This window comes from Cibotium barometz, chromosome 61 (assembly GCF_041138505.1).
Source record: "Cibotium barometz isolate CiBa-2024 chromosome 61, ASM4113850v1, whole genome shotgun sequence".
Classification (NCBI taxonomy): Eukaryota; Viridiplantae; Streptophyta; class Polypodiopsida; order Cyatheales; family Cibotiaceae; genus Cibotium; species Cibotium barometz.
In genome coordinates, this window is record NC_141106.1 from 12,719,314 (window position 1) to 12,745,142 (window position 25,829).

The following is a 25,829-nucleotide window of genomic DNA, read 5'->3' on the forward strand; positions in this document are numbered from 1 at the left end:
GATCCAGAGTCTTCACAATGCTTCCCCTTGGCCACATATACATCCAATACATAAAAGCCCCTTGATTTACAGACACATTGAGTGCTTGACAGGCATCAACACATTACCCAAAGCATCAAATGCCAATGCCTGCATGCAAATCAACCCAATTGGCACAAAAGCCCTTTGATTTGCACTCCAATTTCCTGTAATTTTGCCCAAATGTGAGATTGCTCACATCATACAGCATGTATGAATGCCCAATGGCACAATTACATCAAAAGCCCCAAATTTTGACATCCAATTTCCTGCAAATTGATCGGAATGTGACCAATGTCACCTAATTGTTGCCAATTTTGCTCAAAAATTGAGCAGTTTGGACCTGTACCTGCTCAATTGATGATTGTACCTGCTCAATTGCAAATCCCAAAAAAAATGAAGCAAGTACCTCTGAAATCAGCTGATTTCTGTTGCAGAAAGGGGGGGGGGGCGTCGAATTTGCTGCTGCTGCAGAAAAACTGTGCAGATGGAGGGCTCTTCAGGCGCGCTACAGAAGTCTGACTCGACTTAGGTCAGCAACAAAGGGTTCAGGAACAAAGCGGGGATGACACGCATAGCTCTACAGGTTGAAGACGGTGATTACAAACGGTTAGAGTCAGATTGCAGGAAGGTGCGCATGCCTACGGGCGAGAGCTTATCTCTCAAGCGCAGGTTGAGGCAGAGATGGAGGCGTTGTGTGAGTTTTTGCCGATGACGACGAGATGCGTAGATGTAGGCGAAGTCATTGTACTTCGCGTGCCAGGAGCCCGCGTAAGGCGAGTTGCGCTATCAAGGTCGGTGACGATGGAACGAAGCCTCTCCCGCACGGCACCCGACTTCTCCAGCTGTGCGCGAAAACTCCTCAAGGCGGTCCTCAAGCTCCTCACGCTATCCCAGCTCGCTCACAGACTCTTCTCACGGTTGTTGACGCTGCGACTACTGCTCACGGCTGATGGTCGACGGAAGCGGTTGGCTGCACACTTGCGCCGCCATTACATAGTCACTGCCCAACGCACACACAGACTGCGCCCAGCACACGCCTGCCCTACACGTTGACTCCTTGCGCTTCTTCTCTAGGCTCTGCCAAAAAACTACAACTCCTTCCTTACACACACGTGACCTTCTCTGGACTGCAACGACCTGCTGTCTCAACGACCTGCTGTCTCAACGACCTGCTCTGATACCAGTTGAAGGGAGATTAGAGTTAGGGTTTCATGTGGGAGACATACACAGAGAAGAAGGGAGAGTGAGAGAGAGAGACATATGTGGGGATAAGTCAACTCATCGTATGTGAGTGTGTGACTCCCCTATCACACATGTATATTTGCTCTAGTACACATAGTGCACTTAGTACATTAAAAGTACTAAGTGTACTATGTACTATAAAACACATAGGCTAGTACACACTATAAGGGTGGGCATAATGCCTTTACCCCAACACAGACCCACCATGTTCCGTACATTTCCGCATTGCTATTCGGACATGTTTCTATGATCCGACAGCCACTTGTCTTTGTGCTTAATCTGCCCAACCATTTTCTTTTTAACTGTGCAAAAGTTGTTATGGCACATGGTGGGCCATCCCACATTAATGGGGGGCTCTTGGTAAATACCCAAAGTGAAGAATTCACCTCTTCATAAAAACACGGGTTGCCCAGGTTGTGAAATGTCCACACGTAATTAATGATGATTAATGCTAAACAACAAAGATTAATGCTGATCACATGGGCAATGATGGCATAGAAGTAGAGAAAAGGAGAAGAGAAGACTCTTTACCTAATCTACTCCTATTGTATATTACTAAATGAATGAGTAATTACAACAATTGGCATAGATCCAAATCATGAGCCCTAAATGATATGCATGAACTAATGCTATGCATAAACTTATTGCCCTCCTCTGTCGTCAATGGAAAATGTTGATATGGACGTGTACTCTATTGATCCAAATGTGGCTGCATGCCCTTGGTTTTTTTTTAATATGGAAACAAGATCCTTCTATTAGTTAACAAAAAACAGCCTCAAAGGCTAGATACAAACTCACCTCCATGCACGGAGGGAGGATCAAAGAACAAAAAAGGGGGGAGGATGCTCTTCTCCTCCGTCTGGCCACTCTCTGAGGAGAAGGCTATCTCATACAAGGGGTGGGGGAGGGAATAACCACACAAGTGATCTCCCCGTTCCCATTGCCGTCCCATGTCACTCTATAGTCACAGGGAATGGCCATTCTCAATCTTTTCCGTCCCCGTTCCGCGTCCCCATTTCACGTCCCATGTGACTATGGTTTCTACCCCCAATCCCTATCAGGCCTCTCTCCTGAGCCATTAGAGGAAGCTGTCTGAATGCAAGCAAATCTCCAAGGGACCTAGTAGGCCCGTGCTCAAAGCTCCCAAGGATACGTGAGGCCGAGCCCCTAGCATGTGACCACTAGGTAAATGGATCAAGGGGTTCCAAATCAAGGGCTATCGAAGACACTCCTCGGAGGCAGACTGTTGAAGCGTCGGCTTGAGGTGGTCCCAAGCTCGTAATAGGTTGGCTGCAAATCTGTCCTCAAAAGCTGGGCTGAAGCCACGGGTCCACATCTCCATGAAGTGTATGAGTAGATATCCTAGCCAGGAGGAAATCCTTCCATGGCTCGCGGCCTAGAAGAAGTCCTCTAACAATCAGCTTGCCCAACATGGCACAATTCTGAATGACAGAGTCGATGATGCCCAGGCCCCCTCTGTGGCGTGGCTATATGATTGCTCTCTAGGCCACCTTGGCCTAGGCAAGCCTCACGTCGCTGCCAACCCACAGAAAGTTGCGGATCAAATGTTGAACTTGATTGATGCAGGCCCAAGAGAAGGCCTAGCAAGAAGTAATATACCACATGGTGGGAAGAAGAACCTAGTTCGCCACCACCACTTGGCTGGCTAAGAAAAGCCTCGCTAAACTCCAGTATAGAAGCTTCTTCCAAATGCTCAGAAGAGGGACTAATTGCTGCTCTGGGGAGATATCGATACCCACTTGGCATCCAAGATAACGGACTAGAGTGCCCATCGGGATCAACTGGAAAGCCTCAACTCGACGCCAAGTCAAGGTAGGCGGAGAGCCAACCCAAAATCCACACGACTTGTGCCAGTTGATCTGCGCTCCAATGTGCGACAGAAGATCTCTATCGCCTCTACAAATCTCAGAAGATTCCCATCACCTAATAAGTATGCTGTTGTGTCATCTTCGAACTCTGAGTCTAGCAACTCCTCCTGTGCACGGATGTGCAGACGCAATCCCTGGAGCCCAGTCGCCTAAGCCGAGAGAAAATTGCTTATGGCCCCGTTGACAAATAGAAAGAGATAGGGTGCAAGAGGGAAGCCCTGGCGGCCCAAATGAGAAAGGGGAAATCTGTCACCTCTGACTCCATGAATGAGAATCTAACTATGAGAGACTGAGTAAAGTCCAGAAACACCACGGATCTACTCCTTCGGAAAATCCATCTGGCACATCGTGTCATCCAGAATGCCCTAATCAACTCTATCATAGGCTTTCTCGAAATCGAAAAGGAGCACAATGAGATCTTGCTGCCGCATCCTGGCCAAAGCTATCGCCTCCCAGAAAGTGAAGATGTTGTCCAAAATGCTCCAATCCTGAACAAAACCTGTTTGAGTATCATGAACCAAGTCAGTGAGGAAGGGCTGAAATCTCCGGCTGATGGCCTTGGCCGAAATCTTGTAGGCGGTCCTGAGGAGTGTGATGGGTCTCCACTGCTGAATCTCCAATATGTCACCATTGTCATTAGGAATCAAGTGTATCAGACCCTCTGAAGCCTCTCTGGCATGGCACCCGTGGATATAGTCTCGTTGAAGGCTGCTCTAAGACCACCTTCCATGAGATCCCAATGACCAAGAAAAAAGGAGATGGAAACCCGTCCGCTCCTGGGCATTTTCCCCTAGGAAGAGCCGATAAGGCCTCCGCCAGCTCCTTGGCTGTGAAGGGAGTCAATAGGAAAGTTCGGAGAGCAAGGGAAACCGCCTCTCTCGTGTGCCGCCTAACCCGCTCTCGCGCATCCACCACTTGTGAGGATAAGGGTCACCCGTGAGAAGGGATATGAAAAAATCAGTGGCTATGGCTCTCACATGGGGGGGGTGGGGGGTCAGAAGTGATAGATCCATCCTAGCCTCGCAACCTGCGGATACCATCCCTCCGCCTATGGGGGCATGTAATCTCAAAGAAATCCCTAGTGACTCTTTCTCCGGCCTGGGTCTAGAACATGGTCACCATGAAAAACTCGTTTCGCATTTTGGCGTTGAAACGTTTCATGCGCATCATTGAAACCATTTCGTTTCATGCGGAACAAAAAATTGTGATTTTTTCTATGCTTTAACCTCTCTCTATATTTTTAAGTCTTTCACTTCCCTTCTTTTCTGTTTGTCTCTTTTGTTCTCTTCTCTTTTTTATGTTTTAACCATCCTCCTTTCTTCAATGGTGACATTATGGCAATATCTTCTCAATTTTTATGCATATGATCGTTTCGATCTATTGTTTCATTGTGCACCTATTCACAATTGAAACGTTTCATTCCAAAATTGATCGTTTCGACAGTGAAATGTTTCAGCAATGAAACATTTCATGGTGACCATGGTCCAGAAGGAAGCTCTGGCATGGTATCTATACTCCACCCTCCGCTTCTCTATGGATCTAAGCTTTGTACAAGAGGCAGCAAGTGACCCTCAATCCATAGGCTATCTGGGGAGCTTTCTTGAAGTCGTTGAAGAGAAGCAAGGCCTCGGCGAATGCTCCTCTTTTGCTCACAAAATCTAGCCAATCTGCTCTATGTTGCCTCTTGCAATGAACTCCTAATCTCACCAAGGCTTGCATCCACGGTGTTTGGGGCAAATCCTGAGAGAAAATCCAGCCCCTCCCATATCTGCTCTAGCTTGCTGCATATCTCACAGAGTCCTATATGAGGTTGTCAAGGATTTGAGTGCTCAAGTGTATGTCCTGCCTCCAAGGATGTGGCATGTGAGGGAATTGACCGTCGTAAACACAACCTTAGGCTAACTAAATTGCACTTAATGATGCTCAAGAAATAGATAGATAGTGTCAATGCAATGCAATGCAGCTATATTAGATGAATGGGTTACAATGAGATCTAAATAGATCTATGATGCTGTTCTAGATGGAGATCCTTCTCGGGATGCGAAGAATGGGCTGAATGTTGATGCTGAGGACTATTCCTTGCTCCAATGCTGAGGTCCACCCTTCGATGCTGGCTTCCCTCTATGTAGGAGGTAGGACTGATGAACTATATGCTGAATATGCTGCCTATGATGCTAAATATGCTGATATGCTTGATGAACTGCTGTCCCACTGACTTTCCCTTGTCTCTTGGGAAGGAAACGCTGAAGGGATGGCTTGGAACTGATGTGATGCTGAACTGATGCTGAAACGCAGATGCTCTACTTGTTGCCTGGGAAGGAAACGCTGAGGAGATGGATGCTCAATGCGTTTGCTGAACTGATGGACTGAACTGGATGATGATGTGCTGAACTGAACTGGATGATCTATGCGCTGAACTGAGATGAGAGGCTGTATGCTGAAAACGCTGATATCTGATGGACTGAATGGATGCGCCTCTATTTATATGTGTGACTAATGCTGGTTGGCCAGCCTTGCTGCAGTCGGCCAGCTCCTGGATGCTCACGACTGGCCATAAATGCCATAAATGCTTGTCGGCTGGTCATAAAATGATGTCGGCTGGTGCAAACGTGCTGTCGGTTGATGCTAACAGCCCCGACCTGATGCACATGAATGCCTTATATGCTCATGATGACTAAAGTGCTGATGTATGTGGTGAAACGCCCCCATGCTTATGCTGATATATGCCTGACTAATACTTAGATGTCTTGATTAATGCTTGATGATGCCATGCCACTTGTACACCTGATGGGTGTGCACGTGACATTCCCCTCTGCTAAACTGTTGCTAGGTGGTATACGTGGCAACCTTTCGACTCCTCTGGTGATCCTTCTCCACTGAACCACTGTCCCCTTTTGACTTCTTCTGTCGGGATTGATGTGGACTGTAGGAGTGGAATCCTTTGAGCCAAAGACTTGTCTACTGTGGGAACTGAATGGCAAAATGCTGCTAAAACTGCTTGGAAATACCTGAGTTACCCCTGACTTGTCTGTGGAATCCTTTCACCTACCATCTCCGTGGTTCCTGAAACTCTGAACCTCCTGAGGCGATGTTGGAGCCAACTTCCGTCTTCTTCTGTGGAAGAGAACCCCCTACTGCTGCCAGTTGAAGCCCAAAACTTATGTACTCCTTTGATGATGGATGTCATTCTTCCCCAGAGAATTCATGGGCAAACATGTATGCCTTGCAGATGCAAGACTGACTGCTAAGATGACTGCTATGCAACGGTTACTAATGCATACCTAAGGGAAAATCCCTAAGGGTGGCCTGCAAGATTTTGAGAACTGGGTTTATCTGTGAGGAAGCGATTAACATAATGTCTGACTGAATAACTGATGGAATGAAAATGATCTAAGGCTGGTTACCCTGTAACGCTCTGATACCAATGTGGCATGTGAGGGAATTGACCGGGTCCACCCTTCGATGCCAGCTTCCCTCTATGTAGGAGGTAGGACTCATGGACTATATGCTGAATATGCTGCCTATGATGCTGAATATGCTGATATGCTGGATGAACTACTGTCCCACTGACTTTCCCTTGTCTCTTGGGAAGGAAACGCTGAAGGGATGGCTTGGAACTGATGTGATGCTGAACTGATGCTGAAACGCAGATGCTCTCCTTGTTGCCAGGAAGGAAACACTGAGGAGATGGATGCTCAATGCGTTTGCTGAACTGATGGACTGAACTGGATGATGATGCGCTGAACTGAACTGGATGATCTATGCGCTGAACTGAGATGAGAGGCTGTATGCCGAAAACACTGATATCTGATGGACTGAATGGATGCGCCTCTATTTATATGTGTGACTGATGCTGGTCGGCCAGCCTTGCTGCAGCCGGCCAGCTCCTGGATGCTCACGACTGGCCATAAATGCCATAAATGCTTGTCGGCTGGTCATAAAATGCTTGTCGGCTGGTGCAAATGTGCTGTCGGCTGATGCTAACAGCCCCGACCTAATGCACATGAATGCCTTATATGCTCATGATGACTAAAGTGCTGATGTTGGTGCTGAAACACCCCCATGCTTATGCTAATATATGCCTGACTAATACTTAGATGTCCTGATTAATGCTTGATGATGCCATGCCACTTGTACACCTGATGGGTGTGCACGTGACAAAGGATCCTAGGGACAAAATAACTAAGAGCCAGGATCAGCACCTCTCAAGCAGGGTACTTTGAGCCAGAAACTATAGCCATGCCTCCACCGAGTCTATCCTCTGCTGACTACCCACACACCCAAAGTCGGCCTGTGGAAGGGATTGGTGAACTGTACTCCAGAAGGTGATTGTGCCTGCTCCGGCATTCGGAGCATATACATTTAGAAAGCCCACACAATCTTCGCCAATCCTGATGGTCACCCATTGAGCCCAACCAATGTCAATGATGCCTCAGCCAATTACTGCTGGGCAAGAGCTTCTCGCTGACAGAAATACAAACTCCCCCCTGTGTCCCAGAGGAGCCAAAAGAGGGAGACCAGAAAGTGTGACTCCTACTTGGTAGAATCTTCTTGCAAACAGTGGATGCGATGGTGCTCCCGGAGCAAGAGAATATCAATGGCCCCCAACTGCTGCTCTGTTGAGGTAAGCCTGTGATTTTGGCTCTAGCACCATTGCGCTTAGAGAGTTGAGTATCTTGCTTTGTAGGTTGCCGACAAGAGGGCTCATGGGAAGAAGCGGTGTTGGCATCGACAATATTGATTGTATCTTGTATTCACTGCATTTTTGGTTTTGGGAAGCTTGGTGTTCCGGTTCGGGATTTGCCTTGGACACCCCAGCAAGCTTGAACAAATACTTCCTTTTGGTAAAGAATTAGCTTAAGGGGGCTTGGCCAATCTTCGTCCCCCAATGTTTTGTTGACGGTCTTGGTATATTTGTGTAGGTAAGCACTGTTAGAAGTCATCTCCTGTCTATTTGTATACACCAAGGCCTCTGATGTGGGTGTGCCCGCCCGTATATCATTTTTTTCCACACTCCCCGTATTTTTTCCCATTTTTTCCTAGTGGTTGGAGGGCTGCCAGGTGATGCCAGGAGCATCCTATTGCTGGCCGACTTGATCTACTTCAGTCGTGGGCTGTAGGAGTGCTGGCCGACTTGCTCTGCTCAGGCGTGGGCATCTGTAGCTGGTCGACTGCTATTTTCAGCAGTCGTGGGCATTTTTCACAGTCGTGGGCACCTTCTGGAGCTGGCCGACTGCTCACATAGAGATGTATATATTGCCCCTCAGCCCCCACCACTTTCTCATTCAGTTTTTCGGGATCTTGTGTATAGAGAAGAGTTTACACACCTATCTCTCTGTGTTTCTTATGCTGATTATTTTCTGCAGTCTACTTGCTCTTGTCTACCCAAGTTTGGTTGTCATTTCCGCTGCATATTCTGACGTGGTATCAGAGCCCTAGGCTCTAGGAGATCTTGGGCGTTTTTCTGAGCAAGAGGGGGAGCAACAGGTTGCTGATCGGTGGACTATTTCGGGCTGAACGGGAAGTGAAGGTGCAAGAGGAAGGCGGGCAAAGGGGCTGGACAGCCACTTGCATATTTTCTGATTTTCAGATTTTTTCCCACCGACCCACCCTTTCAGGTTACTCTCCGAGATGGCAGATTTACTCGAGATGGCTGAGAAGCACGTGAAGATTCCGACTCTCCCCACGTTCCCAGTGGATCAGCAGTTGGACGGGTCCAATCATGGCATCTGGAAGGTCATGATGGAGTCAGTTTTGGAGTCATATGATCTTGCTGATTTTATTATCATAGGGGTGCCACGGCCGGAAGCTAAGGAAGGGGAGTTATTATCGACAAGGAAGGACCGCGAGGCACAGGCACACATGTGGGACCGTGTCAACGCCAGGGTCCGGTCGTTTATATTCCTCAATTGCACACCACAGGTGATTAACCATGTGAAGCACATGACGCTGGCGAGAGGCATATGGGAGCACTTGGCTTCTTTGTACAACAGGGTGTCACCCATGAAGCGGATATCCTTGGAAGTGCAGATGCGGGTTATGAACCCTGCAAAGTCTTCGACGATGCGGGAACACATTAACAAGCTGCAGGCCCTTCAGCAGGAAGTCCTTCAAGCTGGGAAAGAGATATCATCCGAAGATATGGCCATCACGTTACTTTCCCACTTGCCTGGTCAGTATTCTGCTTTCTATTCCTCGTTGATCACTAGTGGCAGGCTCAGCACCATTACTTGGGAGGAGCTTGTGCCAATGGTCTTGGACCAGGAGGAACGTTTCACGAACCCTCCTCACGGCGGAGGTTCGGAGGCCTTAACTGGCCAACGGTCGAAAGGCCGTAATACCAACAAGGGCAAAGGGAAGGCTTCACCGGAGAAGTCTTCCGAGAAGAAGCCTGATCCAGAACGAGAGAAGCTGAAGGCTGAAAGATCGTGTAATGATTGTGGCGAGAAAGGCCACTACTGGAGGAAGTGCCCTAAGCGGACAGGGAAGAGTGCTGAGTCCTCAGCCTCAGCTGCGAAGACTCCGGCATTTGTGCACTTGGAGATGGTGGACTCCGATGCTTCATCATCTTCGAGCGAGGAGGCAGTTGGCTTCACTGCAAAGGATACCCGGGAATGGATTCTCGACAGTGGTGCTTCCAGGCACATGACTCCATCCCGTGACTTCTTCCTGGATCTGAAACGGCTGTCAGGTCGTATCTTTATTGGCGATAACTCCACTATTCCGATACATAGTGAGGGCCGGATGGAGATTATTCCCGACGGCAAGGGGGGCAAGCATGCTTCCCGTGTTCTTTATGTCCCTGCTCTGGGCTTTCATCTTTTGTCAGTGCATGAGGTATGCAAGATTGGCTTTCGGGTGGAATTTGAGGAGCATTCAGTTGCTCTGAGGGACCGTGAGACAGGCAAAGTTGTTTGGGAAGGCGGTGTGGAGAATGGCATCTACAAGCTCTCTGCACTCTCCTCACTGACAGGCTCTCAGGTCGGAGATTTGTGGCACTTTCGTTTTGGCCACTTAAATGTGGATGCTTTGCGGCGCGCCTTCCGGGACCAGATGGTGGTTGGCTTGCCAGATGTTGGTAGTAGGCAAGGACGCTGCAGTTCTTGCATACGTGTAAGCAGCACAGGGAATCCTTTCCGAAGCAGGCTTCCAGGCGGGCTTCGAAACCATTGGAGTTGATTCACACTGACTTGTGTGGACCACAACAGATACCATCCTTGGGAGGATCTCTCTACTTCATGCTGCTTGTTGATGATTGTACCAGATTCACGTGGGTCTACTTTCTTTCACAAAAGGACCAGGCTTTTGCTCGGTTCAAGGATTGGCACGTGATGGTGGAAAAAGAGTCTGGATTTCAGGTCAAGACTCTCAGGGCTGACAAAGGAGGTGAATTCTCCTCGACTGTATTTTTTCGGTTTTGTGCAGATCATGGCATCAAGAGAGAATTGGCCAATACCGGATCGCCTTCGGAGAATGGAGTTGTTGAACGTAAGAACAGGACTGTGGTGGAGATGGCGAGGACCATGCTGGAGCATCGTGATCTTCCTCGTCCACTTTGGGGTGAGGCTGCGGCAACAGCTGTCCATACCATTAACCGCTCTCCGACGACTTCTGTATCCCATATGACTCCATTTGAGGCATATTTTGGCAGGAAACCCAATGTCTCGCACTTCCATGTTTTTGGGAGTGACGCGTATGTACATATTCCGAAGAAGCAGAGGGGGAAGCTTGACTCCAAGTCCTGCAAGCTGGTATTTGTGGGGTATAACTCTATTTCCAAGGGATACAGGTTGTATAATCCAGAGAGGAACGAGATTGTTGTCAGCCGGGATGTGGTCTTTGACGAGCATGTTCCAGCATCCACTGTCGAGGAGCCGCCACTTCTTGGAGATCCAGAGGAGTCTGATGATGATTCCCAGTCTACCACTCCAGTTGATCCACCTCAGTCATCACAAGAGGTTGAGCCCGCAGCTGGAGTTGAGCCCCCGCGATCACAGGAGGCTCCACGATCTGTTCGAGTACCTAGGTGGTTGTTGGACACCCTTCGGGAGTCGGGTGTCACGGAGCTACCCTCCGAGTGGACCACAGAGGACGGCCCTCGAAGATCACATCGAGTCCGAGATAAAAGCAACACGGTGGAGCTTCTTCAGGTGAACTATGCTCTTATGTCTCGTATCATGCGGGATAAAGAGCCCACTTCCGTAAAGGAAGCCCTTTCACAGGATACTTGGAGGGAAGCCATGCAGGTGGAACTTGATGCCATCGAGAAGAACAACACTTGGGAGTTGGTTCCGCGGCCGTCGAAGCGGTTAGTCATTGGTGTCAAATGGGTCTTTAAGACCAAGTACGCGGCTGATGGGTCGATGGACAAACACAAAGCCAGGCTCGTGGCTAAGGGTTATGCTCAGCGGCCAGGCATCGACTACGAGGATACCTTTGCACCGACAGCGCGGATGACCACAATTCGGACCGTTCTTGCCCTTGCTTCTTCTCAGAGGTGGCCCGTGTACCAAATGGATGTAAAATCGGCGTTCCTTAATGGTGACCTGCAGGAGGAGGTGTACGTTGAGCAGCCTCCAGGCTTTATTGTTCCAGGATCGAAAGGGATGGTTTACAGGTTACGTAAGGCCTTGTATGGTCTTAAGCAGGCTCCCAGGGCTTGGAATCAGAAGATTGATTCCTTCTTTATTCGGACTGGATTTCAGAGATCGGTTGCAGATCCGAACCTGTATCTCTTTCAGGAACGCGGCATGGTCACACTCATCATCCTTTATGTGGATGATCTCATTCTCACCGGCGGTCATGTGGAGCACATTGGAGTGACGAAGGCTGCCTTGTCAAAGGAGTTTGAGATGACCGACTTAGGCTTACTCCACTTCTTTTTGGGATTGGAGATCTGGCAGACCCAGAGGGGGTTTTTCATCTCTCAGCAGCGGTATGTTCATGAGTTGCTTGAGGCCTTTGGGATGGAGAACTGCAAGCCTATTACTTCGCCGATGGACCCGAACACAAAGTTAACCGTTACAGATCCTTGTGAGCCAGTTGATGCCTCGCAGTACCGGAAGTTGGTTGGTTCATTGATCTGGTTGCTGAACACCAGATTGGACTTGAGCTTCTCCGTGGGGCTGTTGAGCTCTTTTATGCAGACGCCATTGAAGACTCATTGGGACGCAGGATTGCGGATCTTGCGGTTCTGCAGAGTACGAAGGATCTGGGACTCTTTTACACAGGAGGGAATGGAGTCAAGCTCCAAGGTTGGAGTGACTCAGATTGGGGAGGAGATCCAGACACGAGGAGGTCTACTTCAGGATACACTTTTACCCTCGGCTCAGGAGCAGTTTCTTGGAGCAGCAAGAAGCAGCCAACTATTGCCCTTTCTTCGACAGAGGCAGAGTATCGGGCTGCTTGTGGTGCTGTTTGTGAGGTTGTATGGCTGCGGAGGCTGCTAGGCGAGATGGGGTTTCCACAGAGGGAGCCCACAGTCATCCAGTGTGATAACCAGAGTTGTATAGCTATTGCTCGGAACCCAGTTTTCCATGCCCGGACCAAGCATATAGAGATATAGTATCACTTTGTACGTGAGAAGATCTTGGCGGGTGACATCTTGCTACTTTATTGTTCGACGGAGGACAATGCGGCGGACCTCTTCACGAAGTCTCTACCTCAGGCTACGCTCAGGCGGCACTCCAGCTCCCTGGGATTGGTTACACAGCCAGGAGCTGAGAGGGGGTGTTAGAAGTCATCTCCTGTCTATTTGTATACACCAGGGCCTCTGATGTGGGTGTGCCCGCCCGTATATCATTTTTTTCCACACTCCCCGTATTTTTTCCCTATTTTTTCCTATTTTTTCCTAGTGGTTGGAGGGCTGCCAGGTGATACCAAGAGCATCCTATTGCTGGCCGACTTGATCTACTTCAGTCGTGGGCTGTAGGAGTGCTGGCCGACTTGCTCTGCTCAGGCGTGGGCATCTGTAGCTGGCCGACTGCTATTTTCAGCAGTCGTGGGCATTTTTCACAGTCGTGGGCACCTTCTGGAGCTGGCCGACTGCTCACATAGAGATGTATATATTGCCCCTCAGCCCCCACCACTTTCTCATTCAGTTTTTCGGGATCTTGTGTATAGAGAAGAGTTTACACACCTATCTCTCTGTGTTTCTTGTGCTGATTATTTTCTGCAGTCTACTTGCTCTTGTCTAACCAAGTTTGGTTGTCATTTCCGCTGCATATTTTGACAAGCACTCCAAGATCCACGCTCTCTGGTTACAGATCTGAACTTCGTAGTGAGATCACAATCCACACAAACAACAAACAGACTTTTCTCGAGTGTGGAGGACGGCTTTGGAGCAACTTTCTCCTTTACAAGGTTACCCTTTTTCTATGGTTACAACGGTTGCAGAGTCTTAAGTAGCCTCCATGGGTAGAGTTGTGACATGGTGAGGGGGAGTCTGAATGGCAATGCCTTTGGGATTGCCTGACAATACAATGGGTCTTGCATAAGGTACTGCGTCTTTTCATACAGGACCACTAAAGCATCTATTTCATGAATTGGGAAGCCCATGAACTTTGCCTTGCTCTTTACTACGAGGGGAATGGCACCGTCATGGCGCTTCATGTTGACCTTCGTATCAGGTCATAGAGGCAGAAGGTAGGCAAGTTCTTTGTCACGTGCATCAAACCTCAGATGCATGTGCCACGACTGCTAATATTATCCATAAGCTACACCATGTGATAAGGGTACAAGGTCCCTGAGTGATGGTGAGCTTATAAATTGCATACAGATAAGAGTAGCATGCACTCTCAGGAATTGAGAGTAGCGCTTTGGAACCAACGAACCTAGGGGGTGCTACAGGCCCTTACTGTGGATTTACCCTCCATGCTTTCACAGGTCCCTCCCAAAGTGATCAGCCATGTAGGTGGCCCCCCTCTTGTCAATATTTTGGCTCAGGAGGATGTTATCAGTTTGATCTCTTGCTTTGCTTCTTTACTAATCATAGGGTCTTGTTTCCAGGAAAAAAGAAAGAGTTTTACAGGCCAGAGAGGCCAAGGCTGCCAAGATTGTTTGTCATCAGAAAGGAGGACTAAGCACCATGCCACCTCTTGGGTATTCTCTTGGTTCTTTTCTACAACCTGGACTCACTAAGATGCAGGGATGCCATGCATGATGTACCTACTGCAAAAGTACATGCTTTTAATCCATCTTGGCCCCCACATAAGAGGTCTATAAAGTACACCCATCCATCTCGAAAGTGCATTGGCTGTGGTTTAGATCCTTGTGAAAGGTTCACCCTAAAGTGCAAACTGTTTCCACCCTTGTTCAGATACAGCTGCACCTCATTTGGCATCCTTTTGTTCTTGTTTGTAACAAATGTCATGCCACTTTTGACCAATTCTGGTTGGCCTCCAAACATCCATTTTAAAATCCCATACTTGGTGCAAAACCATGTCTCTACAAGATTAGAAGTGCCTCGATTGGAGAAGGAAGAGATGATTGTAGTTGCTCTTCCTCAAAATCCTTGATTGGAAACTACTATTTCCATGTACAGGCATGATAGAATTGCTAGCATCTATCAACCACATGTTGGGCTGAGAATGCTTGTCCTCCCTGTTGGCACAGCATACTCGCACAGGACTAGGCAAGATTAGAGAGCGTTATTCTCTAATGTGAGCCAGGACTGCTATAGACCATACCTTGCGAATCAGCAGGCTCTAAACTGAGCCAGGACTGCCAAACTATATCTCGTGGCTCACACTAGAGCAGCATCTCGCTCTGAGGGATTGCAGTGACTTTCAGCCTTATGCGTTTCTTGAGAAATCAAATACTCCACAAAGTGTACACTTTGTGTTATGTGCATACTCAACATTGAACTCATGAGAATGCTGTATATCACCATTTAGCTTGGCTAGGGTTCGTTGGCCTCGGTTGCTGGCTGCTTAATTTGCTCATCTTGGCCCCTTGTCGGCTACCTATCTGGCTGCTGGCACCTAGGTCTAGTAGCCGGTCCTTCAGCTGGAGGTTCCATAAGGTGACCACCTTTGCCATTTAACCTTCCGTAGTCTTCACCTATTCTTGTGGCCTCTGTGGAGAGCTCAATTTGGCCTCCTCACATGCCTAGATCTTTTGGTTTGGAACAAGAAGGCTTCACTTGTTGCATGGGTGCGCGCACGTGTGCCCACGCTCACACAGCAAAGAATTGTGTTTTAATGGCATTTGCACTGGATGGTTTGTCTGTCTATTGATGTATGCATGATCTGTAGTCTTTTATGTTAATGTTTTTGTTTTACAGGCAGGTACAGAAAACAAGTCAATTCATGTGCTATGATTTTTCATGACAGGGGTCTTGGGGCACAAGTTTTGATAGACGATAACCCAGCGTATGCCATGGATTGTGCAAAAAATGGCATAGAGGTCCTTTTATTTGATTTTAATAATAGCTACCCATGGAGCAAAACCCAGGAGGGTCCTGAGCATCCATTGATTACGAGAGTTGACAACTGGGAGAAGGTCGAACAGATACTGCGCTTTAGGTCAAGGGATGTGCAGAGCTAGTGCACTCTTAGAAGAGAAAAAAAATTTCACTCATGCACCCTCGCGCAGCTCATAGCATCAACAAAGTAAATGCATAGGATTGATACATTAATGTTAAACTAGTCAAACGATAATGGAAAGTGTTCTCTCGTGGTCATGAAAGACCATCAAGATACGTCTAGTACCTTACATGGGCAAAAGCCTTTCTTTGTCCAAAAGAATTTTTGAACATAACATGGCCAATGCCCTGAATCATTCAATAGTGTTATTGAACATTATTTATTAATAAATTTTGGTGGGAAGTACCTTAATTGAGCAAGGGATGTCTCCATGTGTAATAAATGGTACGTTTTCATTCACTCAAGAGGAAGCAGCCATCTCTATCCATTATCACATTTGATGATCAAGTGACACAAAAACATTGGAGTTAATTACAGATATCCCCATCTGTGATAGGTGAAGGAACATGTTTTCACATAATGGACTTCATCTTCCTTACAGAAGAATATTGAAATTTTGTTATGCTCACGGATTACTTTGCACTCTTTAACAGGTGCTGTCATTGTTTATTCCTAGTTACTCTCCCTTTGTTTCATACATGCTTATCTTTTCATAGGGGCTTTAGAGACGACCCTTCTACCCATCAAATATTGGGATCTTGACTGCCGTTAGAGAGCTTGGGCAATCTCTATCCAAGTCTCTATCCATCTGTCAGATGGGGGATCTGTAGAGATGCTAAGCTTGTAACTTTCTTATTATCACTTAGTAGACTCCCGTTTTGTGAAGGTGATTTCTCCTTCTTGTGGTGATTTCTCCTTCTTGTCTTGTTATTCGAACAATATTTCCAAGAACTTTGCATATATTTAAGATGCTTATGCCCAACACTACCAAGTCACAAATATGTGTTTAATCAGCTGTGAGTGCTACATTTTTCTTGTGGTTTTGCACAAGCACTTACTGAAAAGGTTAATAAGAAAGTGTGTTAAGGTGCAATTTTCACAAATGCCATATCATTGAAGGCTCGCATCGGGAATCAGGGTGCTGGTCTAAAAAATCTTGTTCAAGTATTTCTTTGCGAAAGAATGAAGTCCCCTTCAATATTATTATTTGAGACATGAAAAGATGTAGGTACATACTATCTTGTTTGCATCATGTTGAAGCTTGTCCAGAGTGTTGTATTGCAACCCTGCACAAGTTCAAGGCAGAAAAATGTATGCACTACAAATTATGGCTAGTTTAGGAGGTGGAATTGATCCCGGTGATTCTTGTGAGCTTGACCTTTTGTTAAATAGACACTGTTGCTCCTTCCTATATATGTCAAGTGACACTGAAGGGGAAAGAAGAAGATTGGCCAAGAGAAGCATGAGAATTTTCATCCCGCATTGCGTTATTATCTTATATGCAAAAAGACACACACATTTTTCTTCTGTCAAACATTGTCTGGTATATTCCCATTTTGTCAAAGGGTGGATTAATACTTCCCCAGTTTTATAGATTTTCTTATCTTTGAACGAGTAACAAGTTGACACCTACATGTAAATGTGTTCCTGCTGCAAAGTACAGGTGAATAGAGCATCGCAAATTCAGAGGTTTTTTCAAACATAGGCTAACCTTTATGACATTTTCAGCTGTCCAATATTTCAATATACTTTTTCAACAAACTAAAAGAAAAACAAAACACTTGCACATAATACAAAGACTCCCGTAAATTAAATATTCAATTGACCAAGTAATTTGACAAATGAAAACTGCTCTAAAGCAAGAGCAGAGGTAAGAGAGCAATTAAGGAACAACTACTCTAGTATGCCTTTGCATTGAACTTGAAAATAGGGGGATGCCTAGGACACCAAAATGTTTTCTTGTGGTAAGCCATGAGCCCACCCACTCCACATTTGTGCAAAAACTAGAGCCAGCCAAGAGCTCAAAAGGCCATTAAAAAAGTGGTATTTTCAAAGAAATTAATATAAGTAGGCTCCTTTATCAACAGTTTTCAAAGTATCTATTTTTACTTGTGCAACCCTAAAAATGGCTAAAATGGGCCTTCACCAGCATAGTAAGAATAGTTCAATTGCCTCTTGGGCTTTAGCTTGTGTCATGAATTACAGTACCCTCTCGGGTTCGAACCAACACTTGTGGCATGTATTACAGTACCCTCTCGGGTTCGAACCAACACTTGTGGCATGTATTACAGTACCATCTGTAGCATCCAAAAAAGAACAGTTCAATTACAAGACAAATTGCATTAGCTAGAATACTTCAATTACAAGACAAATTCTACTAGCTAGAATGTAGATATAAATGTTAAGGTCATCAATAAAAAACCACACCACATCCTAATATCAAACCTTGAAGGCTTTACTCTTATGGGAGGTGGTGGTGACAAGTATGATATCATGATGCAGGCAGGGTTGCTTTTAGAAAAATTGGCCCTAAAACACTTGAAATTTTCTAAATGGTAATCAAAAAATACACTAAAAAAGACTGAAAACGGTTGGTATATTCAGGAGTCCCCAACGTGTTAAGGCCTAGGTGTGAATAAGCCTGAAAGTCTAAGGCTGGTTTACACCAATGCATGATATATGAGCAGTAAACTTTCCTTCTTCTTTGTAGTTAGCATATGCAATTAATATGGTCACCTATTTGATTATCTTCTTCTCCCTTCTCTCATTGTTGTGAGAAATGTAGCAAAGAACGTGAAGAAACATGTGGCAAGGTTTGCAAAACAGGCACAGCACAGGCATGTGCAGGGGTTGTCACTGGCTCTCACACCTCGGCCATGGTGCATGCAGGCAATGATGGAGTTACAGACACACTGTTGTCCAACTCCTTCATCTTGTTATCAAACTCATGAGCTTCAGCAAGCAGGTTGAGCTGCACCCAATCAATATATATTGGCTTGTCCATAGCCCCCAAAGCCTTCAACTAATGTACCTCTTGATCATGATACTACACAAGCTAATTATTAGGGCTTTTCTTTTTGTTCATTCCATTTTTATATGTGCATCCATGGGGGAAGATAGAGAGTATGAAATGTGGATGTGTTTCATGTGAGTCTTTTGTTTGATATATGCATGACAACTGTGTATTTTCTATATACATATCTTTTACTTTCAAACCTTGTTTAAGTTGCCATGTAAATGCATGTGACTACTAGGCCTACCAAGGATGGATTTCACAAGTGTTAAAGATGGTAATTGAATGTACTAACCTAATGACAAAAATGTGGCTCATCAAATGGATGTGGTCTCAACAAATATAGTTAAGCATTCATAATGAAAATTTTAAGCATATGAAGAGTTGTGAGCATAGAAAAGCAAGCTCAACATGTTCATGTATTGAATATGTGCACATAGGTGAGCTTGTACATGAAGCGCATATAGTCAAGCTCTTTATGCGAAGGCAAACTAGTGTCAAAAAGAGGTTAGAGTATAAGCAAAAGGAGCTGATGACAATAGAGGTAAAAGTGTAGGCAAAAGGTAGACTACTGTCAAAAAGAGGTTAGATTATAAGCAAAAGGAGCTGATGACAATAAACTTATGCTTTAATATTTTGGATGACCAAGAGAAAAAATCATATTTCAACCAATAAGAACCCATCACATCCAATCCCTAGGAGGACCCTTGTAAAGATACAATAGGTGTGGAAACTACACCAACTTGCACCTTTTCATATACATGTCCCACAAACATGCCAAATAAGAGATTCCTTGTTAAAAAAACATATACATGTCCCACAAACATGCCAAATAAGAGATTCCTCAAGGTTGCTTCCATTGCACAACTTTCATATAACCTCACTACTCCTCAATTCACAACATTTTGTTAATGGAAGGTTCTCTTTGATTAATTAAGAACGTTCAAAAAGTATTTAACTTTGTACATCTTTATGTCTTCATAAAGTGGCTATATGTAGGATAAGGTGGACTCAAAAGGAGTGTGAAGGACATTGCTAGTGATAGTACAACTAGGGTGCCCTCGAATTTAAGCACTACAAGCAATTCTTCCATAATAGGCGCTTCAATGGCTTACATTTTCAATATGGGAGCACTAAACCCATACCAACTATTCCTACATATAGCCAAATTGTGCAAGTACATAAGGATTGCTATTCCACATCTCCACACTGTTGTTGTTGCTCTTAATTGACACTTTTGAACACTTTTAAGGGTAGAAGTGAACCCTTGTGGGGATTGGGGAGGTGGGTTCTATGTGCTCAAATATGGTATATCATGCCAACTTCAAGGAGCCTTTTATTGGGGATGGACAAAGAGAAAGAGACCTTTCGACAGATGCGGTGGAGGGTGTCGTAGAGCACATTCACCACCAACTTCTTCACAAAGCGGGAATCGGGTGACGCACGAACGTCGGCTTTGCCGAAGAGGTAGGCAACGCCGGCTTGTCTCGACTCTCGGAGGACGGCGATCTCGGTTTCACACACGGCGCAAGGGTGGGCGGCGGGCGCGGTGGTTGCGACGAGAGGAGGCCCATTTTCTCTAGTGGGAAACTCCATGGAGTGCACTCTTATGTGAGTGTGGTGGCCCCGGGGGCCCTCTCCCGAGGAATATTCTTTGAGATCCGCTTGTGTGGAATACACCGTGAGGTTCATGTGTGTGGAATATTCCCTCAGGGAGGCCATCTTCTGGAGCATTCCTTCTGCATCAATCTCGCTCTTCCCATTCACAACAATTTCAAGCTCAGTTTCCTCACCAAGCTCTGTGTTCACATGGCCATCTCCGGCCCTTGCCTCTCTGACACTACCAGAATCTGCTTCCCTCCTGATGAACTCCTCCAAGCTTTCCATTAAAGCTTCCTCAAACTTCTCACACCCAGCCTGGTCTCTCCCCACTCCCTCCATATAACCATACCTAGCCACACACCTGTACATCATCTGCCCCTTCTCCCCAACTCTCCTCACGAGGAACCTCTCCTCTTCTGGCACTCTAGTGACAGGCAAGCTCTTCACTGTCACAAACACCACCACAGCATGCATGGCAGGCAAGTTCTCCATAAAATGAGAGTAGATGGGGGGCACCCCTTGCACAAGCTGGGTGTAAAGGAGCCCAATTCCAGGGACTCTAGCTAGCTGCAGCTCTCTGCCTTTTCTCATCACTTCTTCTGGTGAGATTTTGTGGAGGGCCTCGAATTCATACTTTTTCACACTCACATAGTGCCATACATACATGATGAGGAGGAGGATTGCTGCAAATGCCACTGGTATGTACCCCCCTTGGTCGAACTTGTAGAGATTTGATGAGAAGTAGAGGAGCTCTATGGCCATGAAGAGTGTGCAGAATGCCACCACCTTGTATATTGCTGTCTGCCATATCATTAGCATGATCAGGGTCACCAATGTTGTTGTCACCAGCATCACTGCCACCACAGCTATCCCTGCAAACCCAAAAAGCTCATTAAACCCTCTAGATTAAGCTTAACTAGCTTGCATTAGCCAAAATCTTCTTCCTAGCTACTGCTTAATTGAGGACCCAAGTAGCTTAACTAGACCGCATTACCAATATAAACTCCCAATTGTTTCTTGATTTAATCCCCCATGAAGAATTACCATAATATTGCATTACTAGGCTCCCATAGAAAGCTTAATTACAGTAAGCGCGCCCAATGAGTAAGCTTAACTGGATAAGCCTCCCAGGCTTTCAGTTAAAGACCCAGTGAGGATTTAGCATAGGATTGCATCACCTAATCTCTCTAATGTAGCTTAATTGAGGGCCCAATGAAGAAATAGCATAACTTTGCCTTGAAAGAGCTCCTAAATAGAGGTTAATTGAGGACCCAATTGAAAAATGAGGTTGAGGTTGCCTTAATTAAGCTTTCAAATGTAGCTTAATTGGGGACGCAAGTAGCAGTTAGTCTCTAATTTGTGAATTGATTGCACACCAATTACACTCTAGTATCCTCAAACTTAGGTTACCCAAAGGCTTACTAGATCTAGCTGATGTACTAGGCAGCTCTATTAAATTAAGCACATAGATGCCAAACATCTACATCTAGGTTAGCAGAGGTATCAAATAACTTATCAGGTTAAGCACATCTTTGTAAAGTTACCATAAGGCTAATCACACCTTTTAAATTAAAAGGATTTTAAGGGAGTAATTATGTTACCATAAGCATTGCCAATCAATGTGGTGGTTTTGAAGCCCCCTGTGATGATGACACATAGGACCATAAGGATCCAGTTCACCTCCGGGATGTACACTTGTCCTGCAATTTTCGACGATGTGTGCACGATCTTGACCCTTGGGAAGCATCCAAGGGCCTGGGATTGCTCGACAATCGAGAAAGTGGCCGAGATCATGGCCTGGCTTGCTACAATGGCAGCCAATACTGCCACCACAAACATGGGCCAAAACACAGGTGAGGGTATGGACTTGTAGAATGACTGGGATACATCTTGTGGGAATTTCATGAGGTATGCCCCTTGTCCTATGTATGCAGACAATAGACATGGATACACCACTGTGGTGAAGGCTATCTGTATGGAGGCCACTGAGAAATGCCCCAAGTCAGCAAACATCGCCTCCGTGCCTGCAACGGTGGAGTCAACACAAGGTTAGAAGAGCAACATAGATTTATAATTCCATGTATGCTATGGCATAGCATGATAGAGTTGATGCAGACCTGTTATGCAAAGCACTATCCCACCAAGGGATATCCACCCTTGCTTCTTGTTTCTCTTGAAGTATTTATAGATGTAGTAAGGTGAGAATGCACGGAAAACCGAAGGCTCATGCTTGATGATGTTGAAGATGCCAATGCCTCCTATGAACAAGAACCATATGAGAACACATGGGGCAAAGAGGAACCCGACTTTGTCGGTCCCGAAGCGTTGCAAGCAGAAGAGCACCACAAGGATGGCTATGGAGATGAGGACCACGACATCTGAAACACGCCAAAACTAGTTAGGATCTTGATTAACATTCCAGAAAACCTAAAAATCTTGCATTGCTGGCATATGTTATGATGATCAAGACATAATGAAGAGCACTTACTCGTATCCAAGCTAGGGAATTTCCCTTGGATTCCATCCACAGCAGAGAGGACTGCCAAGGTAGCAAAACATGCAGTATGAGATAGATTTTTTTTGAATTGGGTCTACTTCTACTTTTGCAGTAATTCTTAAATTAGTACTCCACTCGTAGTAAGGGGACCTTGAAAAATATCTTAGATATTACCAATTCAAATTGTAAACCCAATTTATGCAGAATGGATTTTATGTTTCATTAGCACATAAATTGGGTTTATATTAAATTATGTGTAGTAGCGCGCGCATGCACGCACACACACGCACATTTTTTTATTATTAATGATATATTACCAGTGGGAAACCTCAGTGTGAGGTGAAAACCCACGAAGAAATATGCATTGTACAATGGCGAGTCCCAAAAGGACCCGTACTACAGTTCCTCAGAAAAACACACACACACACACATGCATACATACATATGCATATACATATACATGTACATATGCATATATGTATGCACATACACATAAGCATGCACACACGATAGGTTAGTTTGCTTGTAATGAAATTTCTTCACGTCATGTTTTCATACATACATACACACACACATACATATGTAATGAAATTTCTTCACATCATATTTTCATACATACATACATACATACATACATATATATGTATGTGTAACAGCAGGCTTAGCTTAGACATTGTTTTTTGGGGACTTACCAGAGATTGCAGGAGTGAGAACACCATCTCCAATGACTGCACACGTGCCAAGCAGTGTCATGATTAGCAAAATTTTCTTGGCAGCTTTGCTTCCTTCCAGGAGCTCCTGTATTTTGGAGGCCCTTTCCAGCCTTGTGGCATTGCTTTGGAACTTATAACCAGGCAACGCCTCATCTTCAAGCTGCTGATTAGGGAGCTGGCTAACCCTTGCATGCCTGCAAATGAGAGAGTATAGTGCAAACGTACCACCTGCAAAAGTATAATAATCACATTTAAGCATCTTAATTAAGTTTCTTAATTAAGCATCATCATATCTAGCTTTGTTCTCAGGGTTTTCATCAATTTGGAGGCTCTTCATTGATCATTTTCATATCATTAATCACAATTTCAGCATCGGATTAATAGCCTTTCAATGAACATGAATATAATGAGGTTTTTAGCTAGCTTTATATAATTAAGGGCTGAGGCTCCAAATTAATGATAATTCTCATATCATTAATCAAGATTTGAGCTGAATTAATGGTGGTCTTCAAGAAATAAGTTTGCAAATCCAGTGATTACAATAAGCTGGTTTCCTAGTTATTGGAGGGGGTTTAAACAACATTAACAGAAGGGTCAGGGGTGGATGATGATGATTAGTTACCATTGCCATTGTCATTAGCTTGGAGGACAATGAAGACATATTTGAGGAGAGGTATGAGGGTGAGGGTGTAGATGATGAGGGAGAGGGCGCCAAGGACATCGTCGGGAGACGGGTCGCCGCTTGTGAAAGTGCTGCTGTAGACATAGAGGGGTGAAGTGCCCACATCCCCATAGATCACACCAATGCTCTGGAAAGCTAGCCTCAATATCACTGATGTGGTATACACCTACACATGCCATGATAATTATGCATCATCATATTTAGCCACCCAATTGGATATAATGAAGATTAATGTGTGTGTGTGTGTGTGTGTGTGTGTGTGTGTGTGTGAGAGAGAGAGAGAGAGAGAGAGAGAGAGAGAGAGAGAGAGAGAGAGAGAGAGAGAGAGATCTCACACACAGACACACAGCTGTGTGTGTGTGTGTGTGTGAGAAAGAGAGAGAGAGAGAGAGAGAGAGAGAGAGAGATCTCACACACACACACACACACACACAGAGTTTTGGTACAATTAAGACAATTTCACTCTAAATCTCAGATTAACATATCAATCAAAGAAACCTCACTAACAATTCCTTAATGACTAGCTCACAGAACTGCCGCTAATCATAGCAGCCAGCTAACTCATTACACTAATTCTAAACAATAAACTAACGAGCAACGAAACAATGAGGTCTGTAAGGGCGATTATGATAATTACAGCGGCGGATCCATGCTTAGAGGTGGTGCTACGAAGGCGATTTGATTCGGCGTCAAGCGAATCCATGCGGTCGAGGTAGCGCTTCTTCTTCAAGATGGGATCATTATGAGTATGGGCGTCCATGGTGGTGCTAATTAATCACTGCTAATCACGTATTAATCTCTGAGTATTAGAGGCAAGTAGCTTGCCATGCGCGCGCGCGCACAAGCATTTATAAGTTCGAAGGTCGGTGCACTGTTTCATTTTTAAAAAACACGTTTTTTTTAGATTAATTTTTGTTAGCATAGGATCTATTGTTTCATGGAAATAATTAGCATTAGCATATAGTTACAAGGCCCATTTATGTGGAAAGCACTCTATGGCCCCTTCCTATTTCAAAAGCTGCCTTCCAATTTCAAAAGCTTCCTTCCTTTGTGTCCCTTCCCTACTCTAAAGTTCCCTTTCTTTTCCTTAATGCTTGTTTGCTTTATATATATATATATATATATATATATATATATATAAGCAAACGAGAGAGAGAGAGAGAGAGAGAGAGAGGGGGGTATTAATGTCCGTAGAATACAACACACGGGCATATACGACCAACGGTGGGACTTGAACTCAGGTGGAGAGAGAGAGAATGTCAACAGTGCTTATGCGTACTATGCGCTCTCTCTCTCTCTCTCTCTCTCTCTCTCTCTCTCTCTATGTGTGTGTGTGTGTGTGTGTGTGTGTGTGTGTATGTGTGTGTGTGTGTGTGTGTAAGCAAACAAGAGAGTGTGTGTGTGTGTGTGTGTGCATGTCAACAGTGCCTACGCATTTTTCTCCCCTTTCTTTCCACTGTTGAAAATAACCCCAAAGCTTATTATCAAACGAATCTTGACAATTTATGGTTGATAACCTTGTTTATACCCCACTCCCCCAAGATTTTTAAGCCATTAACTTAACTTTCTCTCTCGGGTCGATGGGCATGATAACCTCTCACTCTCCTATCATGCACAACACCTCCTACATCAAAATTCAAGGCACTCACATCAAAATTCAAGGCACTAAATTCAACTCACTTGCCTGTACTCTTCTCTCTTTTTGACAATAGTCCACCTTCACACGATGACTTTGACTACGCATG

General features: G+C 45.3%; 2 protein-coding genes across 3 annotated transcripts in view; one reads left to right on the forward strand and one right to left on the reverse strand.

Moving 5' to 3' along the window:
* The window catches only part of LOC147604561 (uncharacterized), a 54,741-nt gene extending 38,697 nt beyond the window's left edge, over positions 1–16,044 (forward strand). The window contains exon 6 of one of the 2 annotated variants that reach the window (XM_086794657.1): positions 15,485–16,044. In XM_086794657.1, coding sequence (XP_086650783.1) covers positions 15,485–15,698 — 214 coding nt within the window. In that variant the 3' untranslated portion in view covers positions 15,699–16,044. Of the gene's footprint in view, positions 1–15,435 lie in introns of both variants that reach the window. The other variant, XM_086794658.1, reaches the window with a different exon arrangement.
* Positions 16,045–19,493: 3,449 nt separating this feature from the next.
* Positions 19,494–24,924, reverse strand: LOC147604562 (potassium transporter 5-like). The gene is made up of 7 exons (XM_086794794.1): positions 24,722–24,924; positions 24,025–24,250; positions 23,382–23,630; positions 22,681–22,731; positions 22,310–22,570; positions 21,794–22,216; positions 19,494–21,064 (listed from the first exon to the last, which is right to left on the reverse strand). Exons 1-7 carry the CDS (start codon positions 24,842–24,844, stop codon positions 19,890–19,892), a joined length of 2,508 nt encoding a protein of 835 aa, XP_086650920.1. The 5' UTR covers positions 24,845–24,924; the 3' UTR covers positions 19,494–19,889.
* Between the last annotated feature and the right edge of the window lie 905 nt (positions 24,925–25,829).

What these genes read in the sequence shown, in the direction of transcription:
- LOC147604562 (XM_086794794.1), bottom strand. Translation starts at nt 24,844, where the DNA reads ATGGACGCCCATACTCATAATGATCCCATCTTGAAGAAGAAGCGCTAC. An exon ending in TCTCACTCCTGCAATCTCTG is followed by an intron (nt 22,732 to 23,381) that starts GTAAGTCCCCAA and finishes CTACCTTGGCAG; the next exon opens with TCCTCTCTGCTGTGGATGGA. An exon ending in ATTCCCTAGCTTGGATACGA is followed by an intron (nt 22,571 to 22,680) that starts GTAAGTGCTCTT and finishes GGCGTGTTTCAG; the next exon opens with ATGTCGTGGTCCTCATCTCC.